The sequence below is a fragment of the Ambystoma mexicanum genome, chromosome 2p, assembly GCF_040938575.1.
Source record: "Ambystoma mexicanum isolate Mex_15411 chromosome 2p, UKY_AmexF1_1, whole genome shotgun sequence".
NCBI lineage: Eukaryota > Metazoa > Chordata > Amphibia > Caudata > Ambystomatidae > Ambystoma > Ambystoma mexicanum.
In genome coordinates this window covers 632168528-632195898 of record NC_090923.1, presented here as the reverse complement: position 1 = coordinate 632195898, position 27371 = coordinate 632168528, and the positions used below count along the sequence as shown (strand labels likewise).

At 43.5% G+C, this 27371-nt stretch overlaps 1 protein-coding gene across 1 annotated transcript in view; it reads right to left on the bottom strand.

The window, feature by feature from the left end:
* Positions 1-27371, bottom strand: part of CDHR4 (cadherin related family member 4) — a 332193-nt gene that overhangs the window by 160728 nt on the left and 144094 nt on the right. The window contains exons 7-8 of the mRNA XM_069646250.1: positions 20310-20440; positions 8145-8328 (exon numbers count right to left, since the gene is read on the bottom strand). Of these exons, the coding sequence (XP_069502351.1) occupies positions 8145-8328; positions 20310-20440 (315 nt within the window). The remainder of the gene's footprint in view (positions 1-8144; positions 8329-20309; positions 20441-27371) is intronic.

The window sequence follows — 27371 nt, the reverse complement described above, 5'->3', positions numbered from 1 at the left end:
TCAAATACCTTGTTCTATGAAATTTCTTCCACTTCCACGATTTCTATCCAAGTATCATGTTTGTTATTCCTGGAGTTCAATACACATTTGTGCATTTATCTTGATTTGCCTGGAATGTGTTTTTTGAGCAACATTCCTGCCATTCAGTATTTGCTTCCCTATTCCCTGTCTGTCCATACCAGGCAGGTCTTACCGCATGCTGTCACAAACTCAGATAGGGGATCCCACCACTAAGCCAGTGGAGTAATGCCATTATCATGGCCCACAAACTCTCTGACAGCTGTTGCAGGGCAAACCGCCCCAGGCCTCACACTCCCAGGGACCTTATTGCTATGGCCTTGATGGCAGAGTGTATCCATTAACACCTACCTCTGAATGTGCACATTACGGGGGTATTGCTGGTGCTGTCAGACTGGTGTCCAGTTCATTGGCCATAACCACCTCTTATCACTCCCTGTGAAGAGTTGCCAACTGCAAGGGTGTGAGAGACTTAGGTGCTTTTATTTATATTACAATTATGCTAGGCCCCGCTCTTTCATAAAGATCAAAGACAAAAGCATAGTGCATTCATGTGCCTTTGCTGCACCAGCCTCCTGACATCTACAGTAACTGCTCTGCAGTGGCAGTAGGGCAGTTACAAAGGTCACATGTGCTATCATGAAAGCTAATGGAATACCAGGTTTCAAAAGAAAGAGGTGGTGTTTTGATCTTCTGCATCTCCTGCAGACAAAGCACTCTGGCTATGATGTCATAAGGCAAAAGCCACGTATTACAAAAGCCTGGATTGGATCCATTAGAGCAGGCCTACTTAGGACCGATCACCTGAACATTTTTCCTTTGTATGGAAAGGAACCCTCTCCTTGATTGATTCATCATTATAATCTCACAAGAAGATGATGGATTCACTGGGTCTTTGTATGGAATGCAGACTATTCCAATGTCCTCTGCCAAAGGAGGAAGGCATCCATGGCAGAGGCAAATTCTGTTCCCTAAACCTACCCAGGAGACAGTGGGGGAGACACTGCTCTTAGAAGAAGGACTCTCTTATGTTTGTGCACTGTAACCAGGATCCTGCTCACAGGAGTTGGAGGACCTCCACTAGGTACCAGACAACTGCCTACACTGGAAGTGCAGAACGAAGAACTCATCGTGTCCATAGAGAGCCTGGATTGGGCCTCACAATCACCCAGAAGTCTAGAAGCAGCTGGCACCTTGTTTCATCGCTGCAAGACTCCTTTGAGACAATTCAACCAGGCTCAGCGCACTTCAAGCAACCACAGGACGCGCAGTGCTGCTTTTGGCACACTATGCATCTTCAAACTGCTTTCCTGTCTATTGAGCCATTTTATACTGGCTCTACCCATTGTAGCAGACCGCCTCGTCTTGACCCGATCGAGATGACCTGCTGTAATCCATCGACTCATCCACCACGAATGCTGCCTCAACCTACCTGAAGCATCGTGCAACCACTGATTCAACCATTGCCTCGAATTGATAGAAGTCTTTGATTCGACCATCTCGAACGCTGACTTGTCCCAACGGGAAGCCGCGTATCAAACTGACGTGATGCTGACTTGCCAGTGAGACAGCATGGGCAGAACATTTCGGCAATGTCTCAATCGCAGTAAAAGCGCCAAAACACCTGGATCAATGCAGTTGATGCACCTAAAACAAGAACTAAAGGAATGTTGAAGAGACCATATCCCCCTGGGCCACTTTAAAGGACCAAAGGGACTTTTAAGCCCCCTTTCTTTGCCTTTTTGAACATATCCCTGAACAATGACATTGCTGATGAAGTCTCCTTGCCTGGACACCACTGCTTATCAACCCAGTGTGGCCTTTCTTATAACAAGCCTGCATTACCTTTGTTTCTCTAACAGAGGTGCGTCTCTAGTGTTGTAATTAGTTGATTGCATTGATTGTTTTTTATTAAAGTCCCTATTCTTTTAGACTCTTGATTGGACATTCTTTTATTTTGGTATCACTGTGCTATTATTGCTTGTGTTGCAACTGTATCACCTCACATCCCACCTGAAGATATGACCTGCCCTTAGTGCACGCTACCAAAAGAGGTGAAGGAGATATATACCTGTTGGCTGGGCCTGTATCACCTTTATGATTGAAACATGCTATTTTAGTAGCAGCGTGGGCTTAGTAGGCAGTGATGTCACTACTCATCCCACTACTCCTGCAGAGCAGTAGTCATTTGTGTATTCCCTCCAGCAGTGACATGGTAGGGTGCAGGCACAAAAGGCGTGTGAGTGCAGCTTCCGTTGTGCCCTTTATTGGCTTGCTTGAGAAAACTGGATGGCATGCTTCCTTCCTCATCTCTGGCCTCATTCCTGTCTGTGACAGCCAGCTTCCAGGCAGAGGTTTGCCCAAGGGAGTTATTGTAGGTATTCCCCATGTGGTTTATGGCCACCAGATGGTTAGGGTGGCATAAAAAGGCAGTGGGATGACTGGGAAATATGTTTGGGGTCGTGGGGGCACCTTGTGTTCCTAGCAAGCTGTGTGAACGCATAATCATCTCAAAGTCGACACATGCATAACCCAGCCTCGTTCAGCTTCATACATGCCAGTGTGAAATAAGATGTGTACATACCTCACGAAAACAAAGAAACGATTGGGTATGATTTTTATACAGGCATGTCTTAAATTGAATAAGAATCCGAATTTACACTTAAAGTAACACACATTTAAGACTATGACAATCTGAGCCTATGCCTGTATTGATTAATGCGAACATTTAGGAAATCCATTGCTTAAAAAGTGTTTCAGCCAAGCATCTTGCATAAAACATTCTTATTTATAAATATTACTGCCCTGCAACCAAAATTAATTTACATTTCGCGACCTCAGAAAGATTAAATATTGAGTTGACATTGTTATAATTCACACCTGTGACCTGCAGGTCACACATAGATCCCAGCAGTGAGTGCTAAACCCACTGAGCTATTTTAGCAGGTATTTCTTCTTAAATGTGCATACCGCAGAACGTGGAAGTTACATGTCTCATTAATATAGCACCTTTTATAATATTGGTTAGGAGCAGGAGGAATATACCAGGGCCGACTACTAAACGTAATGATAATAGTAGTGGTATATTTTGTTTAAAAAATGAACTGGATGGGACAGGAGAGGGTGGTGAAGCAGATAGCCTAATTAATAAATATGTTGTTTTAACTGTGCAGGCCATACAACATTTGGTGTCACAATTGGATAGCTTACCAAAGTTCAACTCGGACATGTGTCAACCTACACTTTCCAAATTTTGGGATGGTCTGAATCAGCCTTTCATCCTTCTGAGGTTGATAAATTAAGTAACATTACATTTTGTAGTAATGCCAACTTATTTTACAGCACTTAGAAGCAGGAGGAGTTGGGAGTCAGACATGAAGAGCTATACATACAGTAACAACAAAAAGTGTATTTTTTTGTTGTTGCACGAATTGGTATGCCTAGGAAACATAAAACAATGAAGTGGATTCTAGATATAACGTTCTGGGGCTGGGGCATCCAATCTGCCTGCCCTATAAAAGCAAACACTACTCTACAGCAGTACCTATGCAAATATAGGATATTAGGGAAAGCCAACAGAAGTGGGAAATGATGACGGCTTCTGTCAGTGGGTATTGTGAAGGAAATGTCATACTGCAGCTCACAGTAACTGCGATGTGCACATATTTCATCTGACTGGAGCGTTCATGACCCAAGAGACTGGAGGAAGATGACATATGCTGGGCAACCATGACATGATCTTTGCAAGATTTTCAGTGTGTTCTTTCTCCAGATTTACCCTACAAATCCTTTGATAGATAAATGTGATGAACCATGTGAGGGGTCCCCAATGTGAGGCGGACCACTGTTTGTTCATTGATCAAAATATGTCATTTGATCAAAGTATAAATGATATTAAATGCCTCACTATCCTTACAACGCTGAGGATTTCCAGGCCAAACAAAACTAAAGGGAAACACTATAACACAGGATGTCTGGTCCTCACACTTAACATCAAATACCCAAAAGAAAATACATATGGCAATTCAGATAACATAAACAATTATATTCAGAAGTTCTTGATAACCTGTTAGTAACCTGGAAGGACTCCCTTCCCCAGTCTTCAAAATTGATAGTTTCATTGTTCATCAAAAGAAACAAGGAGATCCACAGAGTTACCAAACTCTCAATTCAGTTCTTAGAGTTTCAGTACTAAGGTAAAGATTTGTTAAACAAAGTTCCAACAACAACAATTTCTTGGTAGGTTGTTAGGCTTTATTGCCTCACTACTGCTGTAGCATAACTCCTCACTCCTCTTCCTCATCCCAATACTTGTGGGATCATGGGACTGAAGACTTCAACCACAAAGTTAGTTCTTTTAAATAACTTCATGATTTTAATGGTAAATGCATTTCCCTTACAATTATTTAAAGAGGAAACATTAAAATGTGTTGTTACAGAGGAAGGCAAATTTCTTAAAGTAATATTTTTAGATTCCTTTGGATTCTGCCTTTGGGGATAAGGAGGATGTTTACTCTGAAATACCTTGAAAGATCTTTCTGTTATTCTGCCATGTTCTGGTTTTATGGTATTTGTACCTAGAGCCACAGATTTTAAATGTGGTTCAGATACCTGATAATGGTTCAGATACCTGCTTTGGCAATCGTGAGAGGTTTTCCCTTTTAAAGGACAAATACCACGTTTCATCCCACAGGATCTCCTTACCACCCTGGGCCCTGTCTCCTCCCCGGTGATCCATCCCCAGTACATCACCCCCAAGTTCAGGATCAGGAACCATCTGCCTTTCCCTGGCCATGTGGGAGGAGACTTAAGGGTTTCAAGATGGATCAGTAGGATTCTTCACAACTAACAGTAAGACTTTAGCTTAACCAGGCTGGAGTCACATATAAACTCAAAGGGAAACCTTTCACATCTCTTGTTTGCAGTGCAGCTGGCCCAGTACAAAAAAATAGTAAGCAGTAAGCCTCACCAAACCCTGTAATAGCCCTGCATAAATAACTACAAAAGAGCAATCATATCAATTCAGTGGGACACTTCTAGTATGTTATGTTAAAAGTGTGTTATAAAGCTCTAAACAATCCCTATGGTATAAGAGTGCTAGCATATCAGAGCTAGGCATGCAGAGTTAACCAGAATAGCATTAAAAAAAAATAAGGTCTTTAATTGGGCAAGGTCATATCTGTTTTCAAAGCAGGTGGTACACTATTCCGGAGCCTGGCAACCTGCACAGCAAGGGTCTTGCCACCAGCATGTTGTAATCAGCATCTAGGTACCTTGAATACGAACAGGTTTTTAGTAATCTTAAACTTTTGGTTGGAACATAATTAGCAAATCTTGCAAGAGAATTGTGAGGACCTGTTTTATAGAAACATTTATTAATTATGGTAGCACCCTTAAAGATAATTCTGGAAGCTACAGGTAGCCACTGCATTCACTTAAGAGCTGGGGATATGTGATCAGATAAGGATGTTTTGGTGACAATGCGAGTAGCATTATACTGCAAGCTCTGAAGTATAGAGATGTGCTTCTTAAACATGCTTAAGAAGATAGCATTGCAGTAATCAGAACACGCAACAATAACAGTTTAAGAAATAGTTTTTAAATTAAACTCTTTGAGGAAGGATCTAATTTGTTTAACCAACTGCAGGTGTTACTAGTTTTACTAACTACAGAGTCGACCTGCATTTCAAAGGGAAGGTGGGAATCAAAGATAATATCTGGAGTATTAAGTTTAGGAATTGCTGGAAGAGAGATGCAATCAATGAAAAAGGAAGATGGCAAGTTTGGAACTGGTTTAGTCAGAGTGCAAGGATTGATAATTTCAATTCCGACTAAACCGGTTTCTGTCCACCGAAGATTTTATTGAAGAAAATATAGTTTGTTGGGTGGTGTTGACCGGGTCGCCAGATAGTTTTTAAAAAGTTGACTATCATCAACGCAACAACAAAAAACTAAACTCACGGACCATCACAGATCGTGAAGTGTTTTCATATATTTACATTATATACTAAGGGGAGAGACTTGAACCCTTTGGCACGCTGCCACTGAGTGATCGAGGTTGAGAAGATAAGCCATTAAGAGTACTGCAGTTTGATCTATTAGTTAGAAATGGTCAAGATCAAGAACGGCACCCTGGAAATGCATTGAAGTCTATTCAAAATGACCTTGCGGTCCAGCTTGTCAAAAGCTACAGACCGGTCTAATATGATCAACAAGTTGTTAGAATGGTCATCCGTGTTCCATGGTAGCTGCTCTTGGACATCTACAAGGTCAGTCTTAGTGTTTCACCTGGACCTGAAGCCAGATCAGAGGATAGTCTATTATCATACATACCAAGGTGAAGTTGAGATATATCTACCTTTTCTAAAATCTTTAATATAAAAGAAACGTTATAGGCCTATTATTTACTGGTCGATCAGGATTTAATGTTGCTTTTTTCTGTAATGTTGTTTTCCGAATTGTTTCTAAGCTAGTTGAAGTAGCTAGGCTAGTTGGCCTTGTTGTGAAGATTTGTTTATGAACAAGGTCGAAAACGGAAAAAGCCATGAAAGCTCCTACAATGTTTGCCCTGTAGCATTTGTATGACACTTCCCTTTTGTGTTATTATGTAACAGCATTCATCTATGACAAGATATAACTGTATTACTGTATTTCTTTGTACTGATATTTTGTATATTTTGTAATTGTGCCTTTGTAACTCAAACTGCAAATCTTCCTGTAACTTCTGCGCCCTGATACCTTTGGGTCCGGGGCGCAATATAAGTGAATAAACAAACAAACATATGTTGTCACCGCTTCATGTAAAATAATTATTTTCCAGTGAGGTAATTCATAAAAGTGTGACTCTGATTGCCCCAGGCCGACTAGTTGTGCATGATTCAAAAGGCAAATGTGAGGGACAAATGAGGGGGCTCTTTTGTTCGAATCCAATCTAGGACAAAAGAGGCACAAGAAAGGGGAGCAGAGTCATGGCGAAAAGCACAAAAAGTACTTTTTGAGAAAGCGACACATACATAGACACATACATGTACACACACACTATTTTCGCCTACCTCCTCTGCCAGCCCACCTTCGCTTCAGTTCCAGCAGAGTGTGGCTATGTGAGAAGGGAGGCAGCGCTCTCTGCCACAGGCATGGCCCCTCCCAGATGTATACTGTTCTTGAGCCCGCGTATAAGCCCCAGAGCTGCTTTGACTACTTTTTCATGTCCATGGGTTGAGGGGGAGAGTGGGAGCAGGATTACAATAAGAAAATGCACATGAGCCAAGCAGATACTGCCAACCACTTTTTTCAGTGCCCAGTGGGAGTAAGAGGGTGAGGGCGAGAGTGAGAGCAGGACTACAATTAAAAAACTAGATTTACATTATACTTGTGTTACAATCACATCACCAGATGCCGAGCAGGTAAAAGGGAACTTTTGTCACTCCTAATTCCTATCTGGTAGTCATTCAAGAAAACAACCATGCATTGTTTGTAGTGGAGGAAAACACGGTAAAATAACACATTTTTATATGATCCAATTCATGTACAACCATTGACAGTTGAAATGCCAACCAACTGTTCAGTTTCTCAATACCCCCGTGTTCTCTGTTTTCTTTTAGCAGTGCTTTGGGATCAGATGGTTCAAATGCCACCGCACCCACCAAAACCCAAAAAGTAAAAACGAATGTGTTTGTTTTTTTTGTTTTCCCCATTTTTTTTTTTACAATAATATTTACCACAGTGTTTTGTTGACTGCGAACCAAAAAGGCAACTGAGTACAGTATAGAAGCTTTTCAATATTAATATCTAAAGAAAAACTCAAACTATTAGTTAAATAAAAGAGTCCCATACAAATGATTATCACCTTCACAATTGAGAAGCTACATCTGAGCTAAGAGGTGCCATTGACGTGTCAGTTTCTCTTCTACTGTCTGGCATATTCTTTAGCACTTGTGTACCTTCTCCCAAACCCCAAGTTCAGAAATTATGCATATCATTCTACTCCCATCTGTCGCCGCCACTCCCAGGTTGCACAGAAACAGAAACTCATGCTTGGAAACAAAGAAAGTTTTTGAATGCAGTATGCAGCATATCAAGTATCATCTTTTAAACCTTTGTCCATCATACCCAGCCCCAACACTTACACAATGACAGCCGGACTGCAAGATGGTGGCAGTTCATTTACATCCTGTACAGTAACAGTGACTGTGATGGTGGCGCTGTTGCTGTGGTTGTACTGGTCATAGGCTTTGATGGTCAGGACCGTGGTGGCGAGGCCAGGATTGTGCTCCAGGTCCAAGTTGCTGGTGGTGCTGATAACACCGGTGGCTGCATGGGAGCCATAAAGTTAGCCAGGTGAGTATCTGTCTATGCTGTACTTATACAAATAAACAGGATGATTAAATAGCAAGGTAGATAAGGCACATTGGTAGATTTTTAACTACATCCCATCAAAGATTAATAGAGCACAACGTACACAATCACAGTCTTCTGCTGCAAGGACAAATGGAAGTAACACATAATTTACATTTGCAGCCTTTAACTCTTCTATAGTAGATATAATATATTGATGGAATGCTGGACGCATATTAACCACACTTTACTAACTTTAACAAATTCCTTTTCAGTGAAAAGCATTTAATATTAACCACTATCTCCATAGCCTACTGCTTCCACAATTCCATATAGCTCTAGGATGACATCCCAGCTACTCCCAGTTTGTGTATGTCAATTAGTTCAACATTGTGCCTCCATGAGTTTCTTCCTGGCATTATAGTGTCTTATGTATTGTGTATATAGACTGCGGGAGATGATGAACCTGTTACTCTAATCAGGGGGTCTGCAACTTGTGGCTCTCCAGATGTTCAAGGCTATGACTCCCATGACCGCACACCATAGACTGTAACCACTAGGTATGAGGGGAGTTGGAGTCCAAAACACCAGAGTGAGTAAAAGGTTGCAGGCCCCTGCTCTACCCTTTCCAACTCCAGTCCAATCACACACATTCTCGGAAGCCATTACAATATAGCCTAGATTGCTGAATAAGGTCCAGTTGTTATTAAGTTTCCTTTTTACAATGTTGTCTGCATATCCTGATATGATGAAGTTTCAGTCTGTTTAGCAACTGTTGCGAGCTACCTTGGTTTTCAAAGTTTGGTCTATATTTCACTTGGCTACTTTGTTTGCTGCATGTGGAGCTGAAGACATTGCGACTGACCAATGTCAGTAATAACATGTAACATACAAACACCACAGAGACTCCACTATGCGCTCCAAATTGTAAATGGTATTCAAGAAATAAACTTTTCAGAATTGCTTCATTCTTAATGAAGTGTATTCAATTTTTGTTTTTTTAATTCGTTTGAAAATTATGGGCTCATTCACATTCCTTATTTCGATATGTTTGAAAATTATAAATTAATTTTCATATTCATTCACATCTTTCGCTGCGATTGGTTGGAAAATTTAAAATTCAATTTCATTAACCTTTTCAATCACATGTCTTATAATCAATAAAGGAAAATTGTAAACTTCATTTGCATGTATTTCTTGAAATTGGTTGTTTGGGTTGGCACCCACACTTTTTGGCACACTCTGTGCCGATTTGTGCACTGGTGCCTTCTAGCACCCTCTAGTACCTTCTGGCACCCTCTGCTGGCACCCTCTACATGTGTTTCCCCATGCTTACATTAGGCATGGTTCTTCAGGAGGGGATTGTGATAAGGCGCTGTCTCTATTGTAAATCAAGCTATTGGGTTGTTTGCTATACTTCAATGGGTATTTTGTTTCTTGTGCGGTTAAGGATCGCCTGGTCTGGCTTTTGCTGGTTGTCTGCCATGCGGTCTCTGCGGTTCGTGTTGTTTTCAATTCGTTCGATTGCGGCTCTATTTTGCAGAGATGCATCGGATACGAGTGTCTACATATCCACCTTTTTGATCCTTACAGGAGCAAACTTAGGTATTTTGTTATTTAATTCTTAGCTCAGAGTGTAATCCCCCTGTAGTAAACAAAAGCACGTTGACGCACTACACAAGTGCACACTTGTCACTATCCTGTGGCTAAAAAGAAAGTTCTACTTTAGTTTACACATTTCTAAGTATCATTGACCGTGATGACACAAAACAAAAAATAGTCCAAGCTATTTTAAAGAATCAAGGTATGACAAAACCCTCTCTACCTTCAGCCTTATAACACTTCATGGACTTAATCGTTCTTGAAAAAACACTAATCATAAGTAAACATGTTCACTGATAATTTAACGCAGAGATCCGTTCAGTATAGTGCACCATAACATGCTGCACCATGAATTTGGCACACCTACGAAAAAGGCCCACTAAGTACAACATTATCAGAAACCTAACACAATTAAATGATACCATTGTCAAGCGTCTCCTTTCGAATGCAAGATGGTAGCATTGAGAAAATGCATTCAGCCATGGTGTAGTGGGCCAAAGAAAGGCACTCTCTGCATCATGAAGCAACTGATGGATGCTCGGGCACCCCTCCTCCAAAAGCTTGGAAGAGAGAAGTTTTCTCTAGTCACACCCCACGACATTGTCTGCTATTTGAATTTAAGACCCTGAAGGAAACAAGCAAACATGTTTTGTGTCGTAGCAGTCTCTAGAGAGTTTGTATGATATATAACAGCCAGATAAAACTTCTTCATGTGCATAGCATGTTCCAGGGAAAAGGCAACAAACATTCTTGTTCCTGTTGGTAGATTGGCCAATTGTGGAGAGCGGGAATTTTTAAGCAGTTCATTTAGCAAGGGTGAACATGAGTAATTCTTTGTTGATTTTAGTTGTTGCAAACTTCAAGGGCTTTCTAAAGACCGGGAGCATGGTGACGTCCAAAAGGTCTGTAAAATGGACTGGTTCATTGCTCACCATGACTTTGGGACACTGCATGTGCATCTGTCAGATGGGGATTTGAAAACAGTCATTAAGAGATGGACCCAGTATAAGCAAGGATATTGCCGTAAATATGTATTTCTCTCATATCCAATCAATCATTCCACTTGGCACCAAAATACACCTACATTATCTCTACAACAGTGTTCAGCAGTTTTATATAATTCAAATTAGTACCCTGGTGGCGAGAGCCAGCCAGTGAGGTGGCTAGGAACGCGGGCTTAAACCGCTGGTGAAAGTCTGCGTTCCATCCCACCTGACAGCCGGCTCTCCCCGCCGCCATCTTCCCCCCCACCCTCCTTCCCGTTTTCTTTTGTTTTTCTTCCCCTCCACCACACCTACTGTATTTCTGCAGCGGAAGCACTCCCTGCCGCCGCCACTCCTTCCTCTCCGTTCCTGCAGGCTGCAATGGAAAGGGAAGAGGGGCACTACACAGAGCCCCACTTCCTTTTCCATGGTGAACATCTTGGAAAAGTATTTTCCTTCGTACAATGGGATGCACGTGGCGTCTCATTGTACGACAGAAAATACTTTTGTTCTAGCACCCTGGGTTACCGCTTTGACTACCCGGTGTGCTGATAGACTTAATCCCCGATTCCAAGGGCTGGTACAGAGAGTAACAGCCCGACTGCCCAAGTTATCCGCCCTCGCTTCGCTCGGGACAATAACTTGAGCTGCCGGCCCATTACCCCCATTCCAACCCTTGGAACGGGGGGATTAACGCCATATGACAGCATGTTTTCTTTTTTTTTGTATTTGGTTAAAAAAAAACTTTACAATAGACAACATCCAAATCATACATGAAATATCAATTCACAACAAGATTAAAACAATACTATATACATCATTACACACATAAAATATTTCAGAAAATTCATCATTTTAACACAACGTATTATTGAAGCATGAATAAAACACATTTTGCTTTTTTAAACTTTTCAACATTAACTGATTTAAGATATGGTTTCGAAAAGAGCAAGTTCTTTTTCAATAACCCTTAAAAGATGACCTAATGCTAAAATTAATGTATAATATACGCCATTCATAAGTCTATCCCATAAAAGTGCAGTGCAATCAACAAATTCTGAATTAACAAATTTCATTAATAGGAGTGTGTGAGGAGTTTTAAAGTGCGGACACTCAAGCACCAAGTGCTTCAAGGTTTCATACGCTTCCAAACAGTGTGGAAACCTACATTTCATAGATTGCATAGATAGTGATATGTCCACCCAGTGACGGCATCGTTCCTTGGTTCTAAATTGATTAATCTTAAAACGCATAAATAGTCCGCTCATCAAAAAACAAGGAAATATACAGACATAATGACAACATGGCAATCGCTTCCGTATACATTTTGCATATTCAAAATAACAAGGGTAAAGTTTCAATTGATCAGTAGTTCGGATCCAATCATCTTCCAACAATTTCTTTTTGACAAAGGCGGGTCTGAGACAAAGATCATTGGGCCTCATTACACGGTAGGTGGTGAACCATGGCGCAATTAGCGCCATGGTTCATGCCGTTAAAATACCGGCACCGCCTTGGTGGAAAGGGGAATTACCACCCCATTCCAAGGTTGGAAGGGTGGTAATTCTCCCTTCCACCATTGCCCTTCCCCATTCCCATTTTTGCCCCATAGGGCATAATGGGAAAGGCGCTAATTACGGCACTGCAAATTGCGGTACCGTAATTAGCTCCCTGGGTCCCTTTGCGGGTTGGTTTTTAACGCCTGCAAAAAGCAGGCGTTAAAATCCCCAACCCGCAAAGGGAACTTGTAGTAAGGCAGTAAGGATTTACCGGTACCAGTAAAATACTGGTACCGGTAAACCCTTACCGCCTACCGTGTAATGAGGCCCATTATGTGTTATACCAAGCCTATCCAAAACCACCTGCATACAGGTTTTAAACCTGTTAATAGAATCAACAGTTTTTTCTTCCATTAAACATTGCAAATCGTTATATAAACAATTATTTGGAGGATTAAGAAATTTAGCATAATTCGACAGTGAGCGCCATAACACTCTACAAAATAACGAGATTAGATTTAGTTCATGCCTAATCACACAGTTCGGGATTGACAATGCCATTTGTAAGGCTCCTTTGAGAAGGCGACCTTGAAGAGAATCTAGGTAGGAATTTAAATCAAATGGACAAATATCAAGAATGTAAATAAGTGCAGCTTGTACTTCCATAATTACAAAGTCGCGAAGCGGAAAAAGCGAGAATTTACAATATTTTGCGAAGATTAACTTCATTTGACTTCCTAGCGGGCGAGCTTTCTGATTGAGCCTTTCTTTCTAAATAGTAATGGAAGAATTGCAACTTAGCTGATAACCTAAATAGCCGATCTCAGTTTGTTGCTGAACTATTTGTTCCCCAATTTTCCATCTGAATGATTTTATTTTTCTACCAGCGTGGAGTACCACTATGCTTGTTTTGCCAATGTTAGGGATTAGGTTCAGATTATAAGCCTATTTTTCGAAATATATACAGTTTGGCCTGAAGACCTGCTGGAGTGGGATCCATTATGATCAAATCATCAGTAAACGCCAGCCAATGAAGTCTAAGCGTGCCCATTCTTACAGGGTACATCCCTAACCCCTTCCATAACTGATCCAGATTGCAGAGGTACAGATTGAAAAGAATCGCTGCGAGGTTGCATCCTTACTTAAGTCCTATAAAGGTTTTAATCGCTTCAGTGATGGATCCTTCTCTAGATAGCTTAACCTTATATGCAGTATTAGAGTGCCGCCTCATCAACCAAAATACAATTCCCGGAGGAATGCCCAATACAAGTAATTTACGCCAAAGTAGATTCCTCGCCACAGAATCGAAGGCGGAAGACAGATCAATGCTTGCAATATAAACCGGGGACGCTCCTTTCTTTTTCGTATTGGCTATAATATGGCATATCAGGGTTGCGTTCAACGGAGTCCCCATCTCTTTCCTAAAACCTATCTGAGCTTTAGAGAGAATGTTATTGCATGCAGTAAACTTTTCTAGATCATGTAGGATTAGACTTGCAAATATCTTCGCACTTGTATCTATTAGTGAAATGGGTCGATAGTTGTGAGGGTCTAGTGCATTTCCTTTCTTATAAATAGGGACAATTATGGACGTTCCCCATTGTTCCAGTGTGTTGCCAATTTTTAAAATTGCATCAAACTTGATCTTAAGTATGTTTGCCCATACGACCGGTTTGGCTTTATACACACACGGCGGAATGCCATCAGGGCCCGGAGCCTTGGACTGACTTAATTTATTGATTTCCCAAATGATGTCTTCCACATTCCATCTAAACACATCCCATTTCACCAGAGGCCTCAATACAGGTGCGTTAGATCTGAGTCGAGGGGGGCACGAAAATTTCTCTGATATATAGGAAACCCATATATGGGAATGTATGATATTCTCCTTAGGTGCAGCTTTGGAGGAGGTAGTATTGCGTATAATAGACCATATATATTTTACATTGTGCTTAAATAATTTGTGTGCAATCTCACAGTTGAGATCAGTTAAGTTCGCCTCACGCAGGAATCTCAGTTTGTTTTTATACAATAGCAGAGTTCATTTTTTAAAAAGCTTAGACTGAACAGGATTTTTAACATGCCTTTTTATGATGCGCAGTTCTTTGTTTTTCTTACGCTTTGGAAGCTGACTCTCAGGATCATATTTCGCAAGCGGGGGGCTCCCTTTGTAATAGGTTTAACATGGATAGAATGAATGGCCGCAGCAACTATCTCGCCCATAATTGTTTCTTTTACAAAGGGCGATTCCTGTGCTGCCCATTTCCGCGATGCAATGGCATATTCGTTCTATGCTTTCTCTGAAATTAGCTTGCAAAGGCCGGGGTTCCACCTTACTGACAATTTAGGTCGATTAATTTCATTTAAAGGAAGCACGTGATTAATATTAAAACAATCATGGGACCATGCTAAATAAGTCTGTATTGGCGCATGGTCACCAGTGGTAATCGGATGGATCATCACTGGCGTAGCTAAATGAAGCAATGTGTTAGAGATAGCAAAGAAATCGATCATTGAGGTAGCATTCCCACTGCTCCATGTATGCTGCTGACCTGCTGCACGATTGTTTACAAATGATATCTCCCAAGTATCAAGATAAGCAACCAATGTGGCGCCTCGACTGTCCGCTACCTGCTTCACTGTATTGCCTTTACAATGCTTTCCCACATGGCTCGTTAGACACAAGGAATTGAAATCTCCAGCAATAATAATCTTGGACGAAGGCCTCAAGTTAAAAATACATTCAAAGCATTGGTCCATATCATCACACATCTCCTCTAATGCTATTTTCAATGGATTCCAATATAAAGATAACATAAATAACGAGTCTTCATCAATCATTTTCATACATGACAATTTCAGTTGCTAATACATTAGATGAAGAGTATACATTAGTCGATTTGCATTTAACCTTATTGCTGATCGCTATTGCAAGCCCGACAATCGGGCGCCCCACTAAACCCTTGGTTGCATGCCTACAATAAGTATGACAGCCTTCTAGAGATAAATCGATTGAACTCATTGTTTACTGTAAGAGAATAAAGTCTGGATAGGCTTCATCAGAGAAAGTGGACAACCACCCATTGAGCGCCTGATGACCACATGAATTCCATGAAATGATAGCTAAGCCCTCCTTTGTTTGCTAAGTCGTAGGTGTTACATTTTTGAAGGAGGTGATTGAGCGCATTAAAGGCTCAACCCACGCCAAATTGTGATTCCTAGCTGTCATGGCAATAAGCTGAGATATGCAATTTTGCTCAATAGTCATGTTGTCCAATGAACCATGAGGAGGAGCGTCAACAGTCTTTGGAACAGGCTTCTGCAAAAACTCATCTGCATCAGCTTCATGGTTGAATGTATGTAAACAGAATCCTATGTCCTTTAGATCAGATCTAAAGCTCCAGATAAGTTTTAACACCATCAGATTGAAAACGTAACATAATATTCGATAATTATTCTCACGTGCAAGAGAAATTCGATCAAAGTCAGCAGTGGTAAGGATGTGCAATGAGGGTATCTGTGCTAATACATCAACAAAAAAAATTCCTATTGATCCTTTCACCCCTTAGAATATCTGGGTTACCTTCCAATCCGATAATGTTAAACTTCTGGGATGTGGCTTCCCCCTCATTAGATGGCAGCTCAGACTTAGACGACTGATGAGCCGTAGCTACAGCCTTAGCCACAGGAGTCTCTAAGGTGGACCTAAAATGTTCATTAATGGTTGTTAGAATGGAACAGGTCAAATTTGGTGGACAGACAGGGGGCGCATGTTAGAGATCCTTTACATCATGAAGCAGAGGATGCTTCATCTCAATTAAATTAAATTCTCTTGCTAGTATTTGAGATGAGAGAGAGCACCACTCACTACCGCTGTGTTTAGGATCTGAATCATACTAGTAAAAGTTAGTGGGTCTGGTGAGGGTCCTTGTGTTTGACCAACGATCTTCGGATCTAATGGGGTTCTGACTGATAGACCATACCCTGAACCGTGACCTGGGATTAGTATATTCAATTTATCAGGAATCGTATCCCCATGCTCGCCCTTATGTAGCGACACAATCGGTGCATTCGCTGTCGTTTTTGGAGCCACACTCGATTCAGAATGAGGAAGCCCTCTTTGTTTACCTGGCCCACATATAATGACATAATCATTCTTAGTAAGAGGATGATGGGGTATAGAATCATAAGCAACATTACTACACACCTCAGCATATGACCGAACTACACTTCACCTCAAAGCAAGAGTGTCTGTAGAGGTCATCCCTGAGGGAGCAGTGGGAGAGGAAGGGTCTGGATTGGGTACCCTATTCCCTGATTTGTAAGTCGATTTCCTACCTGTTGAAGGAAAATAGTTTGCCAATATACCAAATTAGAAGTACAAGTTTTCTTTATCTGCTCACCATTGGAGCAACCAATGAGAGGGGCCTTGCAGTTATTTTTATTCTTTTTTCTTATTATTTTAGGTGATAAAGGATGCAAAAGCAGGGCGTGGCTTTCCTGTGAAAGTTGATCGACGTCTATAGCGTCATCATTTTGGGGAGAAGACAAGTCCTTCTTTACTAACTGTACAACATCAACGTCCACTGCAATGGGATTACTACCATCTTTTCTTAACAGTTGTTTTTCCTTCCTGTGCTTTTCAGCACTTTTTTAGCTTTCAGATGTATTTTTTTTAACGCCTAGAAATAAACAAGGACTTATCATTAGTTGCCAATTCATTAGCCTCATCCGTAGCGGACTGTTCAATGATTTTTACCAGGACAGATGGGCTATCTGGAGATGTTAGTATTTGTTCCAGCGAAGCAGAACATGATCTTATCTTTAAAGCTAACTTGATCTCCCTAATATCCTGTTTGACATAATCAATATCATTGGCCCCAGTGGCAGGCATTACAGAAGGAGCAACAGGCGGAAGGCCTAAGGGACCGTTGTTCCATCCCTGATTCTTCTCATTGAGGTTAGGAGTACAACACTGGGTTTGTTTATCTTCATAGTTGGGCATAATATTAGCCTTAGATGGGTGATACACACTAGAGGCACAATGCGATGAGGGAATGGCATCTTTTGCCATAATGAATCCCTCAAGGTGATTGAGTTTGTGCAACATTTCATTCGAGGCAGCCTTCATCTCTCACAACTCCATGTGTGTAAAATCATGGCCTTTATCAAGTAGATCCAATATCCTGATAATGACCGGAAAACAATAAGGGCTGGTTGGCGGGGTAGTATAAGATACATAATTTCCCTCCCCTACCTGTAGATTGCTATGGCTATGATTATTCATAGGCTCTTTGGACCTGGGGTAATCACATTGTGGTATGCGACCTTTCCTTCTTGTTAAAAAGTGCCTTAGGACTAACTCCATGAGCTACATCTTTAAATGGCAGAACAGGTGAGTGGTAGGGCATAGGAAATAGGAGGCTGGCGGGACGGTCAAGCAACAATTTCTTATCAATTAAAGGCGTCAATACCGCAATAGAAGCCTGTATGCGTTTGTTTAATTCATACATAGCGGCGGACCCTCCTGCCAAATTGTCATTGGCGAGGTCACAATCCGAGATGGAAGTATTCATTGAGTTAATCGCACTAGAGGATGACAATTTATTATCATATGAGGTGCCTATTGTGCTTTCGTCATTGGGTGCAATCGCTTCCGGATTTAAGGAGCTTGCAGCAACAATACATTCGGGGATGTTCGTCGGGCATGTATTAAGTGGAAACACTAAGGCCGGAGGCTGCTCAGCAGAATCATGCGTAGGGGGACATTTAACTGGTGGTAAGTCCTTAATCATGCTCTCATTACATGTTTCATTACTTAAGTCAGGATATACAAATTCCTCCATAGAAACTGCATAGGCAGCGTTGCCGCTGCAAAACAAGGCATCCACGTTCAATATATTAGCGCATGACAAGTCTGTCAGTCGCCCACTATGTAGGCCTGATGCCATTGTGGAGTAAACAGTACAAAGGCGTGAAGCCAACCACTATACGCAGATGGTGAGAGGGGAAACACAGCAACTGAAATACTCAAATCAATGAATTGCAAACTAAAAGGGATACCACTCACCAACCACCCAAACAGCCCAACAGCCAGGCCACTTGAGAAGCCACTAGCGATGCGCACGCGATGTGCGCACCCAGTGGTTTTAAAGTCTTGTTCCGGTTGCTGTTGGAGCGTGGCAGTGGGAGGGCTGGAAGGTGTGGTGTCGACGTATGTGAGCACAGGCTAAGGGAATAGAGCACAGATAAGGGAAGTTAGAGAATGAAAACTTCTGTGGGAGTCATAAGACCCTATCTATACACATAAGTACTGAATTAGTGCACATAAGCGCATGCACAATCCGCATTAAATTATTTGAGTCCAAAGAGCGCGAGCTCAGTCCACATTGCGGGATGCCTTGCTTCTCCTTGGCGACTCAACACAGTCGCATGTCCGTGGCAGGAAAATACAGGAAAAGACAGCAGGCAGACGAAAAAGGCAGCGATAGACAGCACATCAGCCCAACAGCCAGGCCAATTGAGAAGCCACTTGTGATGCGCGCGCGATGCGCGCATCCAGTGGTTTTAAAGTCTTGTTCCGGTTGCTGTTGGGGGCATGGCAGTGAGAGGGCTGGAAGGCGTGGTATCGACGTATGTGAGCACAGGTTGAGTCCAAAGAGCGTGGGCTCAGTCCACGTTGCGGGATGCCTTGCTTCTCCTTGGCGACTCGACACAGTCGCGTGTCAGTGGCAGGAAAAGACAGCAGGCAGGCGAAATGCAGCGATAGATGGCACGTCAGCCCAACAGCCAGGCCATGGCCACTTGAGAAGCCACTTGCGATGCTTTTCTATTTAGACCAAGTTAAATTGTGTAATGCAGGTTCTAACCACCAATAGAAGCCTGAATTCCATGCTCCTCTTTTGTTTTTACTGTTTCCCCCTCTGTGGTCAATCAGCCAGCTTAGCAAATAGAGCCTAAAGTCTGTACAATTCTGCATTTTAAGTGTGCACACTGGGTAGTGGCCAAGCTGAGATGAACAGGCTCAGTCACAGTCGCAGCTGGTAAAGTGCCCCTTTTCTTCAAGCTTTAGAACCCTTAGAATCAGACTCTATTGTGTGTTGGGTGTATCGCACATTCGAACTCTCTGATGTGGGCCCATCTTTTTTGGTGTAGCAACTGTTGATATCTGCAACACAGCCTGCATAGACTTAGAGCAAATCTCTTGGCTTAAGATGAGAGCGAGTGAAGGTGTTGCTCAGCGAATTAGACATATTTATCTGGCATTTTTAGAAGGCTGTGATGTAGCATATTCTAATTAAGTCCCATTGTTAAGGATACACAGGGCCCTGTTATTTTGGATCTGGAGAATGAGGGTAAAAGAGACTGACCGCTTTTGCATTCACATGGTTGGGCTCTTTCGCCCTCTTTCTAAAGATTCACTGCACATTGGAGTGATAGGCCTGGAGCCTGTGTGACCCCCGGCTTCTTGTGCCTTTCATTTCAGCATGCAGTGAATAGGAAGTCATCTCTTTAGTGTGCTCACCACAGAGATATGCATTGGCAGCCACCATGACAAAAATGTCGGCCATAATTGCCCATTGATTTGTGAGGACTGCACCTGCTTTTTCCCGGGCAGAAAAGTGGGCGCTGTCCACAGAAATCCAGCTACTTACGAGGAAATGAGACTTGCTTCAGGAATCCACTAATGCGACAGCAAAGCAGTGAGGGAACTCAGGTGTGAATGGGGTAGTTGGAGAAGTAGGAGGCCAAGGAATGCCTTTTCCCTCCATTATAACTGTAAACGCCCCATTCAGAATTAGGGGCACAATCGCTTATATGACATGTGATAGGTTATAGCAGTCACAATGCAGCATAACATGATCCTGCTTACCTTTGGCAATGGAAAAGAATGCAGTCTGGGTCACCATCACGTAGAGCACATCATTCCCTGATGCAGTAACTGTTGTCACCGGGAACAGGGGACCGCCATTTTCTTTAATGGTGACAGCCAGGTTGGGATTTCTATGGTCAAAACAAACACAGGCAGCTTTCTATGATTGTTGAACCATGTAGTACAATCTCTATAACCAATGATGCATGATCCCCCTTTTCCATGAGTTTAGCTTGGAAGGGGGGTACTCCTTCACACATGAAATATAAGGGAAAGTGTGCAGTTAGGTGAACTAGTGTGCAGAATTCCACCAGAGTGGTTTATGGGAAGAGGTCCGTTTCCAAACAGTAGAGGGACTGAGGGACAGAATTGTATTTTATTGTTTATTTATATAGCGCCTATACACAGGCAAGTGTTACAAAGCTCTCAAGGAGGGTGGGAACATGGGGAAAATACAACAGTTACTCAAAGCCCTTGAAAATCTGAGACAATAATAGTTTGCACAGGGCAGAGTAAAACATCAAATACATTTAACAGTATCGGATATAGCAAATAGGCCTGACAGCAATTCTGCAATTTAAACAGTACAATTAGGGGTGAAGACAGGGGAGAAACAGACAGACGATCTTCAGGTGTGGTGCGTACGGATCGAGCAAGTGCACCGAGGGTCAACGGGAGGGGGAGGAGGGTCAAGTGCACCCGGTCGGTTGAGAATGGGGTAAGTGTAGAGAGAGCCACTCTCTTGGGTTAATTTCTCAGTGCATTGAGTGTGGGTGGGGTGTACGGCCCTGAGGCAAGTGCGAGAGAGGGCTGGCGGGGGTGCCGGGGACCAGTGAGACTCTGAGGTACACCAGGCAGACAGTCAGCATGCTGTAAGGAATAGGAGGGAGAGAGGGAAAGGACAGGGAACTAGGTTAGCAGGGTAGAGGGAGAGAGAAGGAAGAGGAGAAGAGGAAGGTCTTGAGGAGTTTTCAGAATTAAAGGAGATCTGGCTCAAGACATAGGGCGGCAGGGAGGCTATTCCAGAGGGAGGCACCTGCTGAGGACAAGTCTCTACCACCAAATCTCTGCTTGGAGAACCGGCTCACTCGCAGAATGTTGGAGGTAGATGAGCAGAGGGCTCTTGAGGGGCAGTGTTTAGGTAGGCTGTTTTGAAGGTAGGTGGGTCCAAGGCCCCAGAAAGCCTTGTGGACAATGCAAAGGGATCTTGAATTTGATCCTTGCAGCCACAGGGAGCCAGTGGAGGGATTTCAGCGCCACAGAGATGTGGCCCCTGGGCTTGAGGCCACAAATAATTCTTGTAGTTCTGTTCTGGATGAGTTGCAGAGGGTGCTGGGCAGAAGAAGGAAGGTTGAGGAAGAGGCTGTTGCAGTAGTCCAGCCTGGAGAGAACCAGAGCTCTAGGGGAAAGTGAGAAAGGGTAGAGTACCCCTGAGGAGGTGTAGTTGATAGACTTTTTAGAGATGTCTTAAATGTGAGAGGAGAAGGAGAGAGTGGAATCAAAGATGACCCCAAGCTTTCTTGCTTCGCAAGTGGGTGCAGGGCCAAGGGAGCCCGGCCAGAGTGAAAGTGGGAAAGCAGGAGCCCCAATGCGAACAATCTCAGTCTTAGTGGCATTGAGGCAGAGGTTGTTTGCAGCACACCATGACGGAATAGCGGACAGTCAGATATGAGCGAGGAGGATGAGACGTCTGAGGGTAGCCTGAAAGATAGGTGCCTGTCATCCACATAGCACTGGAAGTTAGAGGTGAAGGTGGCAATCACCCGTGCCAGGGCTGCCATATAGACATTGAACAACCATGGGGATAGGTTAGATCCCTGGGGAATGCCACAGGTTGAGAGAGTGATAGTCGAGTGAAAGGCTCTGAGTTCCAGCTGGGATGGGCTGTTGGAGCGCAAGGAGGATAACCTTGCCAGAGCATGACCAGAGATTCCCAGTGTGTCACGTGACATGCAATCAGGATGTTGTGGTTAACCGCGTCAAAGGCAGAGGCGCGGTAAAGGAGAATGAGGATAGATGGGGTGTTAGAGTCAAGATTTGAGAGCAGGTCTTCAAAGGTGTTCAGAAGAGCAGTTTCCATGCCTCTGGATGCTCTAAAGCCAGATTGATGGAAATAACCTGGTGGATGGTCATGCAAGAGAACATGTTGTGATAGCTTCATAGTTCTGTGACAGAGAGAACCGTAAATTCATTAGTGTTGAAAATAGAATAGATAATCACTATCTTTTTTCCACTTTTAATAATTACTTGTAATACTGACATACCTAAGTAAGATTGGATAAATGAATGGCAAGCACACACACAGAAACACACACACACCCTAGTTTAATGCACGTTAAGAAGAGATACTGTGATACTGTGATTCCTGTTACTGTATCTATGTATATGTTTGTTTTTTTATGAGGGTAACAGGGATAGCTAAACAGTCCAAGACAGAAATGCTAGTAAACTAAGGTTCTTTTGTCACATAGCGGACCACAGGGACTAAGCAGGAGGGTTTCGAACTTTATTAGGGATTAGATACACTGGCCAACTAAAGAGGTATGGTGAAGCTGCTAGCCCAAAAGAAAACATGATTGGACTACCAACATCATGCAGTTGTGCTTCCCTTGTGAGTCTCGTTCCTGGCAACTGCTATTGTCAGGCATCCCAGCTCTGGTGCCCAAGTTCCAGTCTGTAGAACAGCAGTGAGGTTGCGTCATCTTCCTCTGCTCTAATACGGCGGGCTCTTGGCACTCCAGAGCTCTCTTCTTTGGCTTTTGGAGGAGTCTCCTTTTCAACTAACTGAGGATGCCAGGACCCCCTACCCCATTACCTCTAGTGTTTCAAGCAGTCCTAGTTCTCAGAGTACCAAAGAAGACCATCTCCCTCTGCTCTAGTTTTACCAGCTCAAGGGACTCCCAAGCACATTTATTTTGCCACCACTGGATGTGGATATCCCGGATTGTTCCAAGTCCAAATGAGACATGGAGCCATTGGGTTGAGGTTGCAAGTTGCAGGAGCAGCTGGAGAGAGGCCCCTTGAACATAGGGCCGACCAATGAGGCATTACTACCTTCTCCTCTGTAATCCTATGGTACTCACCCTGGTCCTCTTCATTCCACCTCTCTCTGCCTGGTCCCACCTCTTTTTATTTGCATCTCCACCTCCTCTATGCCACTCTCCCCTGATGTCACAAGGGGCTCTGCCTCACTCCCATAAGCTAGAGTTGCCTCCTTCTTCTCTTTGCTCCTGCTGAAACCTCCTCTTCTCCTCTCCTGCTGTCTCTGATTCCTCCCTCTTCCTCGCTACCATTATGGCTGCCTTCCTCTCCACTTTCTCCAACCTCTCACTCCTCCAAGTGCAACTTCCTTCTCCAAATCCACACTTCCACCTCCTGTTACCACCTTCTCTTTCTCCAGTCGTCTACCTCCTCCACCAGCTTTCCTCTGCCACCCACCTTCAACTATCACCTCCTCCTCCTGTTGTAATCTTTCCACCCACCTCCCCTCTACCAATCACCTTTAACTATCACATTCTCCAGATGAAACCTCCTCCACCTCTCCTCTGCCAGCCACTTCCAACTATTACATCTTCAACCTCCAGATGTAATTTTCTCTACCACCTTTCCTCAGGCAGCTCTCCACTGGCTTCTCCTCCACTCCATCATCTCATAGCTTGAGGGGGGACCCAACCCCAAGATCAATCTCCCACTTGTGCACTTAGCAAAGTAGGGGGCTTTGTCACACTTTATTTCGGGTATATATTACAAGGAGGGAAACACAACAAATGGGATAGTGTTAAATGTAAGTCAGACAACAAAGTAGCCCTCTAGTAACTTGGGACAACACAAATCCCAGTTTAACGAGGTCCCCAGACCCTAGATTATCCTTCTCCTCAAGGGCGGTGCCCTGTTATCTCAGGTTTAGCTTAAAGATTTCCTCACACTTGGAAATGTATCCCAGCCTCTCCAAGATACCATCTCGGCATGGTGGAGTCGGTTCGACCATCCTCATTTAAGACAATGTTCAATGCTTGTATTTCCCAGGTTAGTAAGGAGGACATCTAGAGCGGCAAGTTGGCCTTCTCCCACCTGGCTGATTTGGAGATTCTTTCAAAGATTTGACTCCCCTCTTCCTTACATTCACTTCCAACCACCTCCTGAGGTTTTGCTCTTTCAACCATTTTGAGTTACTTCTCCCTCTGCCTGCTAATGTTTTCCTCCTTCAATCTCTTGATTTTCTCCAGCAACCATCGTTTACTTTTCTTCTCCTTCCGCCTACTGGAGTTCACTTCCTTCCACCACCCCTTGACTCTCTCTCTCCTCCAACTGCCCTCTGCTAATCTTCTCCTTACACCTCCATAGGTTTGCCTCTTTCCAACACCTCTTCACTCTCTCCTCCAACCACCCTCTGCTAATCTTCTTCTTTCATTTCTTGATGTTCTCATCCTTCCACAACCTCTTAACTCTCTTCTCCAACCAACTTCTGTTTCAATTTGCTTCCACTTTCTCATTTTCACCACTTTCCATAATCTCTTGACTCTCTCCCCAACATACTCCAGATGTATCTGCTTCTCTACTCTCCGAAATCCTCTCTTTACATTCACATTTCCTCCAACCTCCTTCCTCTCTATCCAACCTTCTCCAACCTCCTTCCTCACTCTCCTCACAATCCAACCTCCCCCAAACTTCCTCCTATGGTTCGTAATCCATATACCCACAGAGCCCAACCTAGAAGTTAGACTTATATAGCCCTGTAACTCCCACCACTGGGTTGGGTCTTTCTATGAGTGTCTGTACCTGTCAAGGTAATTGGGTGAGAGCCAGAGATTGTTTTATTATTATTATTATTTTTATTATTATTATTAGGTCTTCCAGTTCAGGTGCAGTTGATCTGGGCAGGTGTAACCAAGACTTTATCAGAATGAGAAGACATTTGAAATCTCACTGTTATAATGTGCATGATGACCTACGAGATGTGGCACTTACCAGGGGTGTTGCTAGGTCTGGAAAAGATCCGGGGCTACGCTAATGTTGGGACTGTCAGCACTCGGGGCTGGCTAGTGTTTTGGTTGTAGCCCCTGAGCTTCGACCGGAGCTACACCCAAAAGACACGAGGCTATAGCCCCCACCCCCAGCAACACCTCTGGCAAAAGTGGAAATTTTAACCCCACTGGTGGCTGCAGAACCTCAGAACCTCAGAGCCACGGGACGATTGCATGGCACCCCTTATCTTGCTCTTCTTACCATGCCCAGGTGCAAGGGATCCCTGAAAAATGATCCACACCTGTGCAGTGGATCTCTTTCTGATGGTCATCTTGGCGACCAATCATAACGCGGTGCAGCCTCACTCATATCAGTGAATCATTCAGTGAATCATTCATATGCCCTTTCAACATCAAGACGAAAACACTTCTTAACCTCCTCCTGCCTGTTGGGGCCCTCGAAGCAGTTTCTTATATCCCAGGTTTGTTCTCTTCTCACTCAGTGCCATTTCTGCCATTCTGAGCCTCCTTCCATCCCCACGTCTGCCTATCTCTGTGACTGTCAGTCTGCCTACCTGCTTGTTGCTCTTCTGTCTGCTTCATCATTACGGCCCTGCCTTTCTGGTCCTTGCTCCCATTACTTACCATCAACGCCAGTGAATTCACCAGCATCCACCACATAAATTGAGAGTTGTGCCCATTTCATATTGTGGGGCGTCAGCTCCATCTTGATTTGGGTCTTTACACACCTCCCTCAATGAAGTGGGCATCAAACCACTGGTTCATCTACAAGAAGCCCCAGATGACATGCTAACAACCACCGGACGACCACCCTTTGGAGTGCCAAGGATCCCACAGAACAGGTAGCTCAGTGCATCACGCCACCTTAACACTTCCCATGTCCATTTGGGTGCCCCAGTTCTGATCATAATGTTTACCTAAGGAGTAAGTGCCTGGATCTTGAATACTTGGATTGTAGGAGTCTTCAGTAGCGATAAGTAAGAAAAAAACATTCCTAAATCTGCTACCACTTCTCCCTGAGGATGATCTGTCTCTGTGCCACAGAATCAGCATCACAGAAGATTCTTCTCAGTGTGTTCCCTTGTTCTATGTATGCCGCCCGAGCGTGAAACATAGAAACATTCCCGTTTAGCCTGCAGTCTGCACGAGCTTGTTGTGCAAGTCACAGTGAAATGTTCAAACTGCAACTGAGGTTTGGAATGAAACCCGGCGTTAGTACCAGAGAAAACAGATGTGTACACTAGCGCTTTGTTTGAAGTGTTAGCGCTCTGCTCGCTTAAAGGGACAGCATCAGTAACTGTACCACAACAGTGGAATGGCTTCTGCTTGAGGATGGGCAAGATAATGCATCACCACTGCCATTCAAAGTAATGCTTTCCTGTGCAGGAGGTGAGTCTCCCAAGGAGGCAGCGAGTTCTCTCCATGTGTCCCATCTGCCTTGTGCAGGGAACTAGATGGGGGTGATCAGGGAATCCTCCTCATACGACTGCAGGTCCCATCATTCGCTAGCCTGGGGCGAAACCTGGCACCAATGCTCACTTTATTAGATGCCCCCCAAATCAGGCAGGGGAGCTTCTCAGAGTACGTGTGGCACTTTAAGGCACAGACCCAGCTGCTAAGAAACAAAAGAGTGGTTCTATGGTGTTACAGGTAGGGTGTGGTGATAGCAGTGGCACTACAATGGGGGAGCAGGGTAGGACTGAGAGCTCCAGAGGGGAGAAATAGTGCTGAGTGAAGGGATCAGCCATTGGTGAGATATTATTCTAGAGTGGGCTTTTCAGATTAGATGAAGCATAGGATGGAGGGGTTCAGACTTCTATGTATGGGGAACCTGTTCCATGTGCATGTCAAGAAAAGGCCTGTTTCCTAGTTGTTTCCCTCTTGCAGTTCTTTGTTGATGTTGTGGTTTCTAGTAGTGTGTGGGCCTCTGGAGATGGTGAGTTTCTTGGTCGGGTAGAATGTTACACTTCCTTCACTGATTCCTGCACCACAGGATTTAGGCAATATAAAATCACACATATGTGATCACATATGGGCCCAGATAAAGGTCACACACTTGCACACGTTTTTCTCCATT